Below are 11,192 nucleotides of genomic sequence, written 5' to 3' on the forward strand. Positions count from 1 at the left end.
AGGCCAAATTCACCAACACGACTATTAATGGTGGCGAGCTAGCCAAGTGTTAGTCGGCTTGCGTGCAAGGAGCATGGGAACAAATTGTGGTGTGTTGTTTTTTCATTGATTCATATATCCTTTTTAATTATTTTTTATTCTTTTTTTCACCCAACTTCTAATTAAATTTTAACACGTCATTCAACACGTCACCCTATTATTTACCAGTTTAATAGCACACCCGCCAAGTACCCCACCCATATCTAGCAACACGCCAACACGCCCATCATTGTTAAAGATGGTCTTAACGTTATGTCCACACACGACCAACTATACATATATTGTAGTTACATTTAAGAGTTCATAGCAAAACTTGATTTAATTTATTGACCATCTCGTATATAACAAAACTGATGATTTTTTCTTTGTAAGTAATTCAAATAACTTTCCAATTTATAAGGTAAGATTAGTTCTATTTAAGACATTCATAGAAACGTGTGATACGATTTTATTAACGTCATCTTGCTTTTCTACCACCACCTTTTTATCTTGTTTAACTTCCTCGACACTAATTTGCATTTCACACTCATTTCTATTCAATATTTTCGGGCGAAAGTGTTTCCCACTAAATTTATGTTCAGGCGTGTACATTTTGTCACAATGAAGGCATAAGTTTTCCGCTAGTTGGTCATGTAACTCCTCTTGTCTTATTTCCCCAGATGCGTTTTACTAGTCATTTTTGTGCTCACTTGAGGTGCGCTCAATGAAGCCATTGCATTAGGCAAGTGACATATCTTTTGTGTTATGAACACTTACACATTGCGTTAATATTGAATGCATTGTTGCATCTTTTCGCTCAACCGATGCACCTCTCCTTTTACATGCGGCATCCATATCTACTTGTATTTAGGTAAAAGGTAAAAATGACGCTTTACAACCCTGGCACGAAGATAAAAATGACGAATGATTCTGTAAATTTTGCGGGCCATAAATCAAATTTATCATAATACTTCTTAACCGTTCCAACTTGTGTGAGAGTAGCGTTAGTTGCCATTGTCGTCTCTTAGCTATTACTATTAATCTGTGTTGATTTTAGTATAATAACCCTCGTGGTGATTCACTCCCTTGAGAAGAATTAGATTGAAGTTTCAATTTATCCGGAAAGTAGATTTGCATTCAAAGAATTAACCCGCAATCAGAACTTATCAACCAACACTTGGTCCGATATGCAACCAAGGCGTGGAAGGGGTGGATCATTTATTCTTTGCGTGTGAAATGGCTAGAAATTTATGGCAACTGACTAGAACTTGGTTCGACTGTAATATGCCTGAATTGGGTAATTGGGATGAAGTGAAGACTTGGTTAGATGAAAACGTTTGTTCGCTGAAGCATTGTATGATGGGGGTCATATTTACTCTTCTATGGGTAATTTGGCGGTTTCGGAATGACATGATTTTTAATGATTCTTCGTTGAAAAATGCATGCTGTTTGATTATATTCGTTTGTATTCGTTCAATTGGCTAAAAAATATGGGTCATTTAGTTTTCAATTGGAACTTATGACTCTAAAAGCCGTTGTAATTATTTTTTTAGCTTCTTGCTAGAGTTTTTTTTAATAAAATTTTGCCGTTCTAAAAAAAAGAAAAAAAAGATTGAAGTTTCATTCCAAAAAAAAAAATTGCTGACGCCACAGCTCAAACACATGCATGACCAATAGATTTCCTTGTTAAACTGAATCAACACACTTTTAAATCATTTTATCTCACAACCCACTTTACAGATTATTACTTGGGCCCAAATCTAATAAATAGCCCACTTCTTTTAATTCTTTTACAAACCTAGTCTTTACATCACAAAATCACTATCATTCACCTTTTTCGATTCACGCCATAACCACCTTCTTCATCTTTATTTTATTGTAACAATTATCAACTTCAAAATTAGGGCGTACATATTAGGGTTTATAAGCGAGGATTCAATTAAAGGCTTCGTACCAGCAGAACAGAATCGGAAATCGATTACAGGTACTTCCTTTGATTTCTTCTTCTTCTTCTTCGCACTGGCATTATCATCTTCTTCATCATCGAACTACAAGTCCTCCAGAATTGATTGAAGTAAGTTATCAGATCTCCATACTTGTTCCTCTCCTTTCGCTTAACTCCCCTAAGATAAGATAAAGAAACCCTAATTACATTTTCACCCTTCATTTTTCTCCCCAAATCATGTCGGACCCAAATAACCAAATGAGTGCCCTAAGCCACCTTCCACCGGACCTCGTCGAAGCAATTCTCCTTTTTCTTCCAGTTAAATCCCTAGGTCGTTTCAAATCGGTTTCAAAACGATGGTACTCACTCATTTCCGGTCCCAATTTTATCAAAACCCATATTCTTAACTGCACTAAAAAAAACCCCAATCCTAACCCAACCCACCTTACTTTATTTCCGTGGAAAGGTGATTCACTCTGCTCGCTTGATATAAAACAACTCAACACCCAAATCACACCCGCAACCCTAACTGCTAAAATCGTAAATTTCCAGGAACCAAGGCGTTGGGCACTAGGGTCTTGCAACGGGCTTCTTTTAGTCTCTCAAGATACAAATAACTTCTGGTTAGTAAATCCAACCACAGGAAATACATTGAAACTTCCATATTCTAGTGGAGACATTATTGATGCATATGGATTTGGTTATGATTCTTCTACGGATGATTATAAATTTATCTCCTTTTATCATATGAGAGTTCTAGATGCTGATCCCGAGAGCCATTTTGTAAGCGTATATAGGGGGTGTTTGGGTAAGCGTTTTGAAAATTGATTATGCGTTTTACATAATCAAAATCAGATAATCAGCTTTATCAAAACGTGATTTAGATTAACGGTGTTTGGATTAGATTATGCTGTTTGATAACGTAATAATCTGAAAATCGATTTTTTAGTGTTTGGGAAAATGAAATTATTTGATTATTTAACATGTAAAATTACCATAACAGACATTCTTTTTCAATAACAAAAATATAAATTTAGATTTATACAAAAATCAATTTCTTGTGATAAAGGTTCACTACAGACATTCTTGTGATAAAGGGTTAACGGTCAAATAAAAATCAATTTCTTTAAAAAATGTAAAAAGTTAAAAAAATTGTTTTTTAACTTGTTTTAAGGTTTTATATGAATATAGATTAGATAGATAGATAACAGCAATGATATTTATATCAGTTAATATTAAATATTAATATTAATATATAATAAATAACTAATATAATGTTACAGTACACGTTGAATAAAAGGCGTTCGAGAGTTGATATCATATGTAAATTGAGGGGCACTAAGGTAATTTGATCAGAATATACTAGTTATCCAATTTCACGTTTTCCGTGCAGTGACAAGACCTCTACTTCTCCAAATCTGCGTTTTCGAGTTCTTATATCGCAAATAATCGATTTTTAATTTTATTTTACCAAACACTATAATTTAATTATTTACATCTTTAAAAACGCAATAATCAAAAAATCACCTTCAAATCGCATTCCCAAACACCCTCATAGTGTGCGCAACAATTCATGTAGGTTGTTGCCTAATTGCTCTTATAAACATTATGAATTTTATAAAATAAAAGGGGTACTCGTAAACAATATTCTTCACTGGGTAGTAAGAAACGTAAACCACTCAAAAATGACTATTCTTGCCTTTAGTATAGCTAATGAAGAGTTTCATGAGATCGAGTTACCGGATTCAGTTAAGTGTTCCCATTATTCATTTATGTGTTCCCAGGTCTTTGCTCTTGGTGAGAAATTGGTTTTAGTTGCTGTTTTATATGATGATCATAAACGCTATTTTGAATTGTGGGTGATGGAGGAGTATGGGGTTCGTAAGTCTTGGACGAAACTATGTACCATTGAAAACAACATTGATATGGATTTTCAGCTCTTTGCTCAACTCAGTAATCATGATATTTTGTTGGGTAATAATATTGCGAATGAAATTTTTATATACAATTTGGATGAAAGAAGATGCACAAGAGTAACAACAGTTGTTGAAGGGTACCCAGAAGGATTCATGGTTTCCGGTACGTATTTTGAAAGCCTTGAATCATTTGAACGTTTCGGTTAGAGCAACACTTGTTTTATTTCAATAACATTTATGTATGAAGTATGTCTATGTCTGTAATGTGCCTATATTGTGTCTTGTTTTGGACATTGAAACAAATGGGATGATTAAAAGTTTGAGATACAAAGAGTGAGTTCAAGTTCAGTATTATATATGTCAGAATATTCTTTCTTCCTTTAATTACACAGCATATAAATGTGTAGTTCAATATTCTATAATATAACAGAAAAATCGTCAAGTTGAGTAGCTCAGTTGATGTTTGTTCTATTAACTGAGAATATTTAATTGCTTATATATTACATATGTAAAAGGCTATCTTCAAGCTGATGTGGCGGTTATTCTTGTTCTGTGATGTGGTCTTTCGATCCTTAAAAAAGTTCTTGACCCATGTTACTTCTTTTGTCTTAAAGAAGTATGGTGGTAATAGGGATGAGATCGGTACCGGTACTGAACCGTACCGAAACCAAAAAGTCACAATTTTAGAAACCGAATACCGTACTGATTTAAGAAAGCAGTTTTGGCTTTGGTTTGGTACAGGGTTTTCGCTATATTACCCTTTCGAATCGAACTTTAAACCGGCGTGGTGAAAATTGAGAACGAGCGAGGTAATGTTGTAAAAAAGGCTTCCGGTTTCAAACATAACATATACAAAACTAATCTGCATTTGTCAAGGATCAAGTGTTAAACAGCTCGGGATCGGATGATCCATTTCAATGATCAGAAACGAGAACTACAATATGAGCAGTCCGAACTCTTTATATATGAGATTCAAGTTTTGAGGGTTTTTTTTTTTTTTTTTTTTTTTTTTCAATTCTAATAGAACAAAAAGGAAAAATACTGATTGGCTTCAATGGCTTCTATAGTCTGTTCAAAATTTGTTCATGCATAAATTTTCTTTATGTTGGATCAAACTCTTGAACCCGGTCTTATAAATTGTAGTAACTTTCTTAGGTATGATTTTAGCTCAAATACAGTGTGTTGTTTTTCAAACTCCTAATTGAGTTTGACAGTTTACTCATCTTGCACTAGTTGCACTAGGTGATTATTTCAAAACTTAAAAGTCAGTTAGCCTGATGAATTTTGTTCTACATGATACTTGTATCATGTCATGTATACTTCATTGCTACTTACTACTATATATAAATTTTATCACTGTTAGCTTCTATATTGATTGATATGAAAATTTGGACACTTGTGTGGTCTGGACTTTACAACTTTTTTTCATTCGGTATTCGTGTTTGGTTTACCTGTACCGAACCGTATGGTATCAAAACCGAATTCGTTCCAAACGAAGAACCGAAACCGAATCCCCATCGGTTCGGTTTTCGGTACCGGTACCGGTTCGGTTTTGGTTCTTCTGGATTTTTGCTCACGCCTAAATAGATCGACTGTGTTTGAAGGAGCATTAATTTAAAAGCAGGATTCGAAGTTTTTAAAGAAAACCCGAGGGGGTGCATAGATGAATAAGGTAGATTCTTCAAAAGAGCCTTAGGAGATAAGGAGATTGTTCTATTTGATTCTTCAAATGAGCATAGATGAATAAGGTAGATTCTTCAACATTTCTTAATCAAGTGAGCTAATTGAAATTTTTAATTTATTATCACCTATATTCAAGTATAAATTAAGTAGTATTGAATATTGAATATGATGCTTGTCATATCTTTCATTTAACATATGAAGCTGTCCTCAACTATTAAAGCAACATTTTGTGGAAAAAAAGATGCTAGCATTTATTTTCTTTTCGTTTTTATAAAACATCGTAATACAAAATGATGGTAAATCTCTCCAAAATAAGATATATTTTATTGATTGCAATTCACATGTTTATCACCTAATTCATTTAAATACATATTGTATATTCATGCTACAATATTCCCAACAACTATCAAGCATGATACGTAAATTTGTTATTTATGTAGTAATACATAATAGGGTTATACATTTGGTCAATATCATTCTATTTTTGTAAGTTATTTATATTTATATTTATATTATAACTGAATCCAAATTTATAAGTTATTCCATATATACCAATTTCACCCGAAAATTCATAAGAAAAAAATATGAAAGAAAGCATATGGTTTGCGTTTCTCAAATAACGTTATTTATATTATTTCATTTTTTAAATACATGAAAACCTTTTTTGAACATTGATAGTCTAAGTCTATTAACACCAAAATGATACAGATTCTTGAATGTATAATGTATAACACAACCTTACGATTTAAAAAGTCACCTGCTCTAGGAATTGAAACATTATTCCTTGAAGGTGGCCCAAAGGGAAGGTTTTACCGACCCGCTCCGGGACTAAGATCCGGCCCGCCTGCCTCTCGGGATGGTTTAAGGGTCGGATCCTCAGAGTGTGGTTCGGGTTTTCTGCCCGAAAGCGCGTGTGTGTGCAAATGATGACTAGGCTTCGATCCGAACTGATGCAAGCTTGCCTTCAAAAAAAAAAAAAAAAAAAATGGGTAATATATATAGTGAATAAAACATAAAGTTTGATGTAATGGGTTACCGGGTTTGTTCTTTAAACTCACAAGCCATATCATTGTTATATCGTGATTCGTGATAGTACTATATATATATATATATAACTTTTAATTTGATTGGAAATTATAATGCCACGTTGACCATAGTCTTTTTAAATTATTAACTGAAAACGGAGTAATTAATTAAAAATGTTAAAAATGGTTGGCCGCCGACACTGTTGAGTGGTTATTTGGAGGCAAGAATCCTACTAGGCATGGATTTAGGCTCGGATCTACGTTCGGTAATTATTTGTTTGGTGATAGTCACCTCTACTTCCTTTAAACCCCACTCACAGCTCATTGGTTGGGTCCTATTCATGCATAATGCAAATACTATCAATTTTCACTTGCAAATACACACCACATTTCCATTACACACCATAAAAAATTAAGATAAAACACACACAGTGTCTGTTTTGAGTCTGCAAGATAGACCTTAGCTAGTTCCTGTTCTTGTTTTTTTTTTTTTTTTTTTCATAATAATTTTTATCAATCATTTAATTTAATACATAATTATTAGTATGTTTGGATGAAAGTAGCTGGAGCTGGATCTTGGAGCTGGAGCTGGAGCTGGAGCTAGAGCTTATGAGATAGAGCTAGAGCTGGAGCTTATTTTTTAAGCTGGTAGCTAGAGCTTATTATTTTTTATAAGTGTTTGGTAAACTAGCTGGAGCTTATTTTCCAGTTCATAAGCTCTACTTTTTTTTTTTCATAAGCTACTAAAAGTAGCTTATTTTTTCAGAGCTTATGATTTTCATAAGCTCTACTTTTTTTTTCTATCAAACGAAACTTATGACTTGAAGCTTATTAAAATTATAAGCTCAATCTCCTATAAGCTCTCATAAGTTCCAACAAGCTCGTCACCCAAACAAACCCTTTATATAATTTGTGGGTTATTCAAGTTTTGTAATTCCCATTCCCATTTCCTCTAATAAATATCTTTAACCTTTATGAAGCAAGGCCTAAAACTTTATCTTGTAGAATTTTATTTATTGAAAGCCTATAGGAGTCTTTTTCTTTTTGTTTCAAGAAACAATAAGATGTTGCATACAAAATCAGAGTCTGATATAACTAGTTTAGCTCCATCATCACCATCAAGATCACCAAAACGTCCGGTTTATTACGTGCAAAGTCCATCAAGGGACTCACAAGATGGTGATAAATCATCATCAATACAAGCAACACCTAATTTCAGGAGTCCAATGGAATCACCCTCACACCCTTCTGTGGGTAGGCATTCAAGAAACTCCTCATCGAGTCGGTTTTCTGGGATTTTTCGGTCACATTCGGGTCGAAAAGTTCACCGAAAAAGGAACGATAAAGGTTGGCCTGAATGTAATGTGATTGTGGAAGAAGGAAAATATGATGAATATGATGATGAAAAGAGGCTTACTAGAAGATTACAAGCTTTGATGGCCCTATTGAGTTTTATTGTTCTGTTCACTATTTTATGCTTGATTATATGGGGTGCTGCTAGGCCTTATAAAGCTGAGATCACTGTTAAGGTTTGTTTAGTTGACTTGAATTAGCTAAAGTTGCAAATGGATTTAGTTTTATATGAAGATTATGGTGTTAATATGCATAAAAATCCTTCTCAACCCATGTCATTAACATTACAAAGTTTGTTACTTTAAAATTGTGAATTGTGTGTTTGAATTTGAACATCATAGTGTTATGAATGCTTTAAGACTGAATCATTTTCCAACTCATACAATTAAGATGACAGAGTTTTTAACTTTTTAAACTATTGCAATCTTGATTTGAGTTACAATTTAATTTTTGGATGGTGTAGTTTGAGTTTTAATTTTAGTACCATGGTGTTAAAATGCTTAAATATTAAATCTTTTTCTAAACCCATGTCATTATGATTACTAAAATGACTAATCCTTAAAGTTCTTGGGATTTCAATTGAGTTTCAATTTGATTCTTATATGGTAATGCATTTGTTGCAGAGCTTGGCCCTGAATAGTCTCTACATTGGGGAGGGTTCAGACTCATCTGGTGTCATAACTAAGTTGCTGACAATCAATGGTTCATTGCGTCTAGGCGTTCATAATCCGGCTACGTTCTTTGGGATTCATGTTAGCTCCACCCCAGTGAACCTAATTTACTCAGAGATTGTGATTGCAACTGGTCAGGTTAGGAAAAACATTCACGTGTTATATAAAAGAATACTGAGCCATGGGTAACTCACTATTTGCATTAGTGGCAATATAGGCAGGTTGGAAAGGTTTGGTAACAGGTTAAAATGGGTACATATTGACACAGTGGAGTTGGTTTGATATATGGCAACATTTTTGTCCAGTTTTGTAATATATTAATAAAATAATTCCGCTACTTATACTTTTAAAAACTACCCAATTTCTTTTTTAGCTTATTTTTTTCAGTTGACATGTTTTGAGATAAATCACTAACTCGAATATCCTATAACGTGATCGTTTTCGACCCTTTCACTCCTCCATTGAAATTTGAACCTGCGATCTATTACAAGGATATCAGTACGCTAACTACTAACTACTAGGCTATCTTGAGATGGTTAATATCAAACTTATCACGTGATACATTTACTAATATATGGTTATGATGATTTCAGTTGAAGAAGTATTATCAGCAGAGAAAGAGTACAAGGACAGCCATTGTGAATTTGCAAGCAACTAAAGTACCCTTATATGGTGCAGGTTCGAATCTAGTGGTATCTAATACTGGAGTTTTCGAAATACCATTGAGGTTAGAATTTGAGGTGAAATCAAAAGGGGAAGTTGTTGGTAAATTAGTGACCACAAAGCACCGAAGGCAAATTTCGTGCAATATGAACTTGACATCGAATACAATTAAGCCAGTCAGATTTAGAGAGAGTTCTTGCATCTATAAATGAGTTGTCCCTTGAAAGTGGTGTAAAAATGGTAAGAGTTTTGATCAAATATGTGTTATTTTTTTCTTATAATTTGAAAAAACAGAACATGTGTTATGAATTCTTGTGGTCAAGGCTTTCCTTTTTAGTATGATGAAAATGTGTAAAGGTTGGTGTGCGTTGTAATAAAATGTCCTACATGTTGAAAATATGTTTGTTGTTTTAAAGTTTCCGGTTCCACAATCAAATTTTCCATTTTATGAAGATTGAAATATCTAATTTAATCATATTGTTTTGATTCAGCCTTATGAAGATTGAGAATTCATGACTTTATTACTGTATTAAAGCATAAGATTTCAAGAAATTCAACATACAAAGCAGTTGAGATTTTCCATCTTTAAATTACTTGGTGAGGACAAGTATGCTACTCAAATGTACGTGATTTAACCGATTATTCTGTGACCGTTTTCGACAATTTCTGTAGTCACCAGAAGATGTCATCATAATGAGGTTTGAAATGAGCCCTTTTGTAAGGATTTCATAAAGCTAATCCACAGGTCATCTTGTGATATTAAAGTACGCGTCATAGATATGCATCGTGGTCCACCATTACACACGTGTTTTTTTTTTTTTTTTTCTTGTGGTTCCTTTCAAGCCCGAGTTTCTGATGATATTAAAGTACGCGTCATAGAAAACCTGCTTTGCAAGTTGCTCGAAGTCGTGTATTGGGAACCTCCGTGGTCGTAAGGGGTTTTTTGATGTTCCATTGATTCGAACTTCTAACCTCCCAAAAATTAACTTTATAAAACCCATTACACAAGTTTGAGAATCTTTAACTAAGGAAATTATAACTTCTTAATTGTTATAGATTTTTCATAAGCCTAGATTCAGAATATCATCTTGCCACTCATCAATTGATTTATATAAAATCTGTTAGGCTTATAATTTTTTAAATTAACAAGGGCGGACACTTAACTTCAAAATCCGACTTTGCCCCACGTAACTTGCCATGTTTGAGCTATCTTTGTTGACATGATTTCTGTCTATTTATGGTTAATATTAAAATGCTATAATGATAACATCATAAATAGTCATTTTCTTTCATTGAAAAAAATTAAAAAGAAAATAGAAAAAAATCTAACCCACTTGAATGACATCGTAAATCAATTTAATTTACAATTAAAATATTTTTAAAAAAATTTCAAAAGGCATTTGTTATTAGTAATAATAATTATTAAAAATATAAATACTCAACATTTAAGCAAACTTTATTATTATTATTATTATTATAATTATTAATATAATTATAATTATTATAATTATTATTATAATATTAATATTCAAATATAAATACTTTTTACGGGATTAATTACGTTATACATGTATGCGAAAATACACGGCTCTATATGTTTTTAAAAACAACGATAAGTTTCTTAGTCAGAATCCGTAGTGTTACGGGTCATTAAACTAAACGACTTTAACATTTACATTCACTTAATTCCTAAAACATATCATTAAACTGTTTCGTTTAACCAAACCCGTGATTTCACGGGTCAATCTTTAAAATTTGTAAACTCTTTTGAAGTTGTAGATTTATGATTGTTAAACACTGTTGATCTACAACATATAAATACATTTTAATGTTTGTATAGTATTAAATATATTAAATATATGTAGTAATCGATAAACTTCAAAACAAACATTTGGCTTACTTGAAATTGATAATCAAG

At 32.8% G+C, this 11,192-nt stretch overlaps 2 protein-coding genes across 2 annotated transcripts; both read left to right on the forward strand.

Moving 5' to 3' along the window:
* The first annotated feature begins 2,200 nt into the window (after positions 1-2,200).
* Positions 2,201-4,946, forward strand: LOC139867793 (F-box/kelch-repeat protein At3g06240-like). The gene is made up of 5 exons (XM_071856146.1): positions 2,201-2,746; positions 3,247-3,306; positions 3,748-4,035; positions 4,494-4,621; positions 4,904-4,946. The coding sequence occupies exons 1-5, from the start codon at positions 2,201-2,203 to the stop codon at positions 4,944-4,946; spliced, it is 1,065 nt and encodes a 354-aa protein (XP_071712247.1).
* A 2,586-nt stretch (positions 4,947-7,532) lies between these two features.
* Positions 7,533-9,690, forward strand: LOC139867353 (uncharacterized). Its single transcript, XM_071855721.1, has 3 exons — positions 7,533-8,116; positions 8,564-8,749; positions 9,205-9,690. The coding sequence occupies exons 1-3, from the start codon at positions 7,562-7,564 to the stop codon at positions 9,484-9,486; spliced, it is 1,023 nt and encodes a 340-aa protein (XP_071711822.1). The 5' UTR covers positions 7,533-7,561; the 3' UTR covers positions 9,487-9,690.
* The last annotated feature ends 1,502 nt before the right edge of the window (positions 9,691-11,192 follow it).

This window comes from Rutidosis leptorrhynchoides, chromosome 9 (assembly GCF_046630445.1).
Source record: "Rutidosis leptorrhynchoides isolate AG116_Rl617_1_P2 chromosome 9, CSIRO_AGI_Rlap_v1, whole genome shotgun sequence".
Lineage (NCBI taxonomy): Eukaryota > Viridiplantae > Streptophyta > Magnoliopsida > Asterales > Asteraceae > Rutidosis > Rutidosis leptorrhynchoides.

Excerpts from the sequence above, each read along its gene's own strand:
- LOC139867793 (XM_071856146.1), top strand. The coding sequence starts at position 2,201 with ATGTCGGACCCAAATAACCAAATGAGTGCCCTAAGCCACCTTCCACCG. Across the intron at positions 3,307-3,747 it reads GTAAATTGAGGGGCACTAAG|GTCTTTGCTCTTGGTGAGAA; the intron begins GTAATTTGATCA and ends ATGTGTTCCCAG. Across the intron at positions 4,036-4,493 it reads GGTACCCAGAAGGATTCATG|AAGTATGGTGGTAATAGGGA; the intron begins GTTTCCGGTACG and ends TTTGTCTTAAAG.
- LOC139867353 (XM_071855721.1), top strand. The coding sequence starts at position 7,562 with ATGAAGCAAGGCCTAAAACTTTATCTTGTAGAATTTTATTTATTGAAA. Across the intron at positions 8,117-8,563 it reads AAGCTGAGATCACTGTTAAG|AGCTTGGCCCTGAATAGTCT; the intron begins GTTTGTTTAGTT and ends CATTTGTTGCAG. Across the intron at positions 8,750-9,204 it reads TTGTGATTGCAACTGGTCAG|TTGAAGAAGTATTATCAGCA; the intron begins GTTAGGAAAAAC and ends TGATGATTTCAG.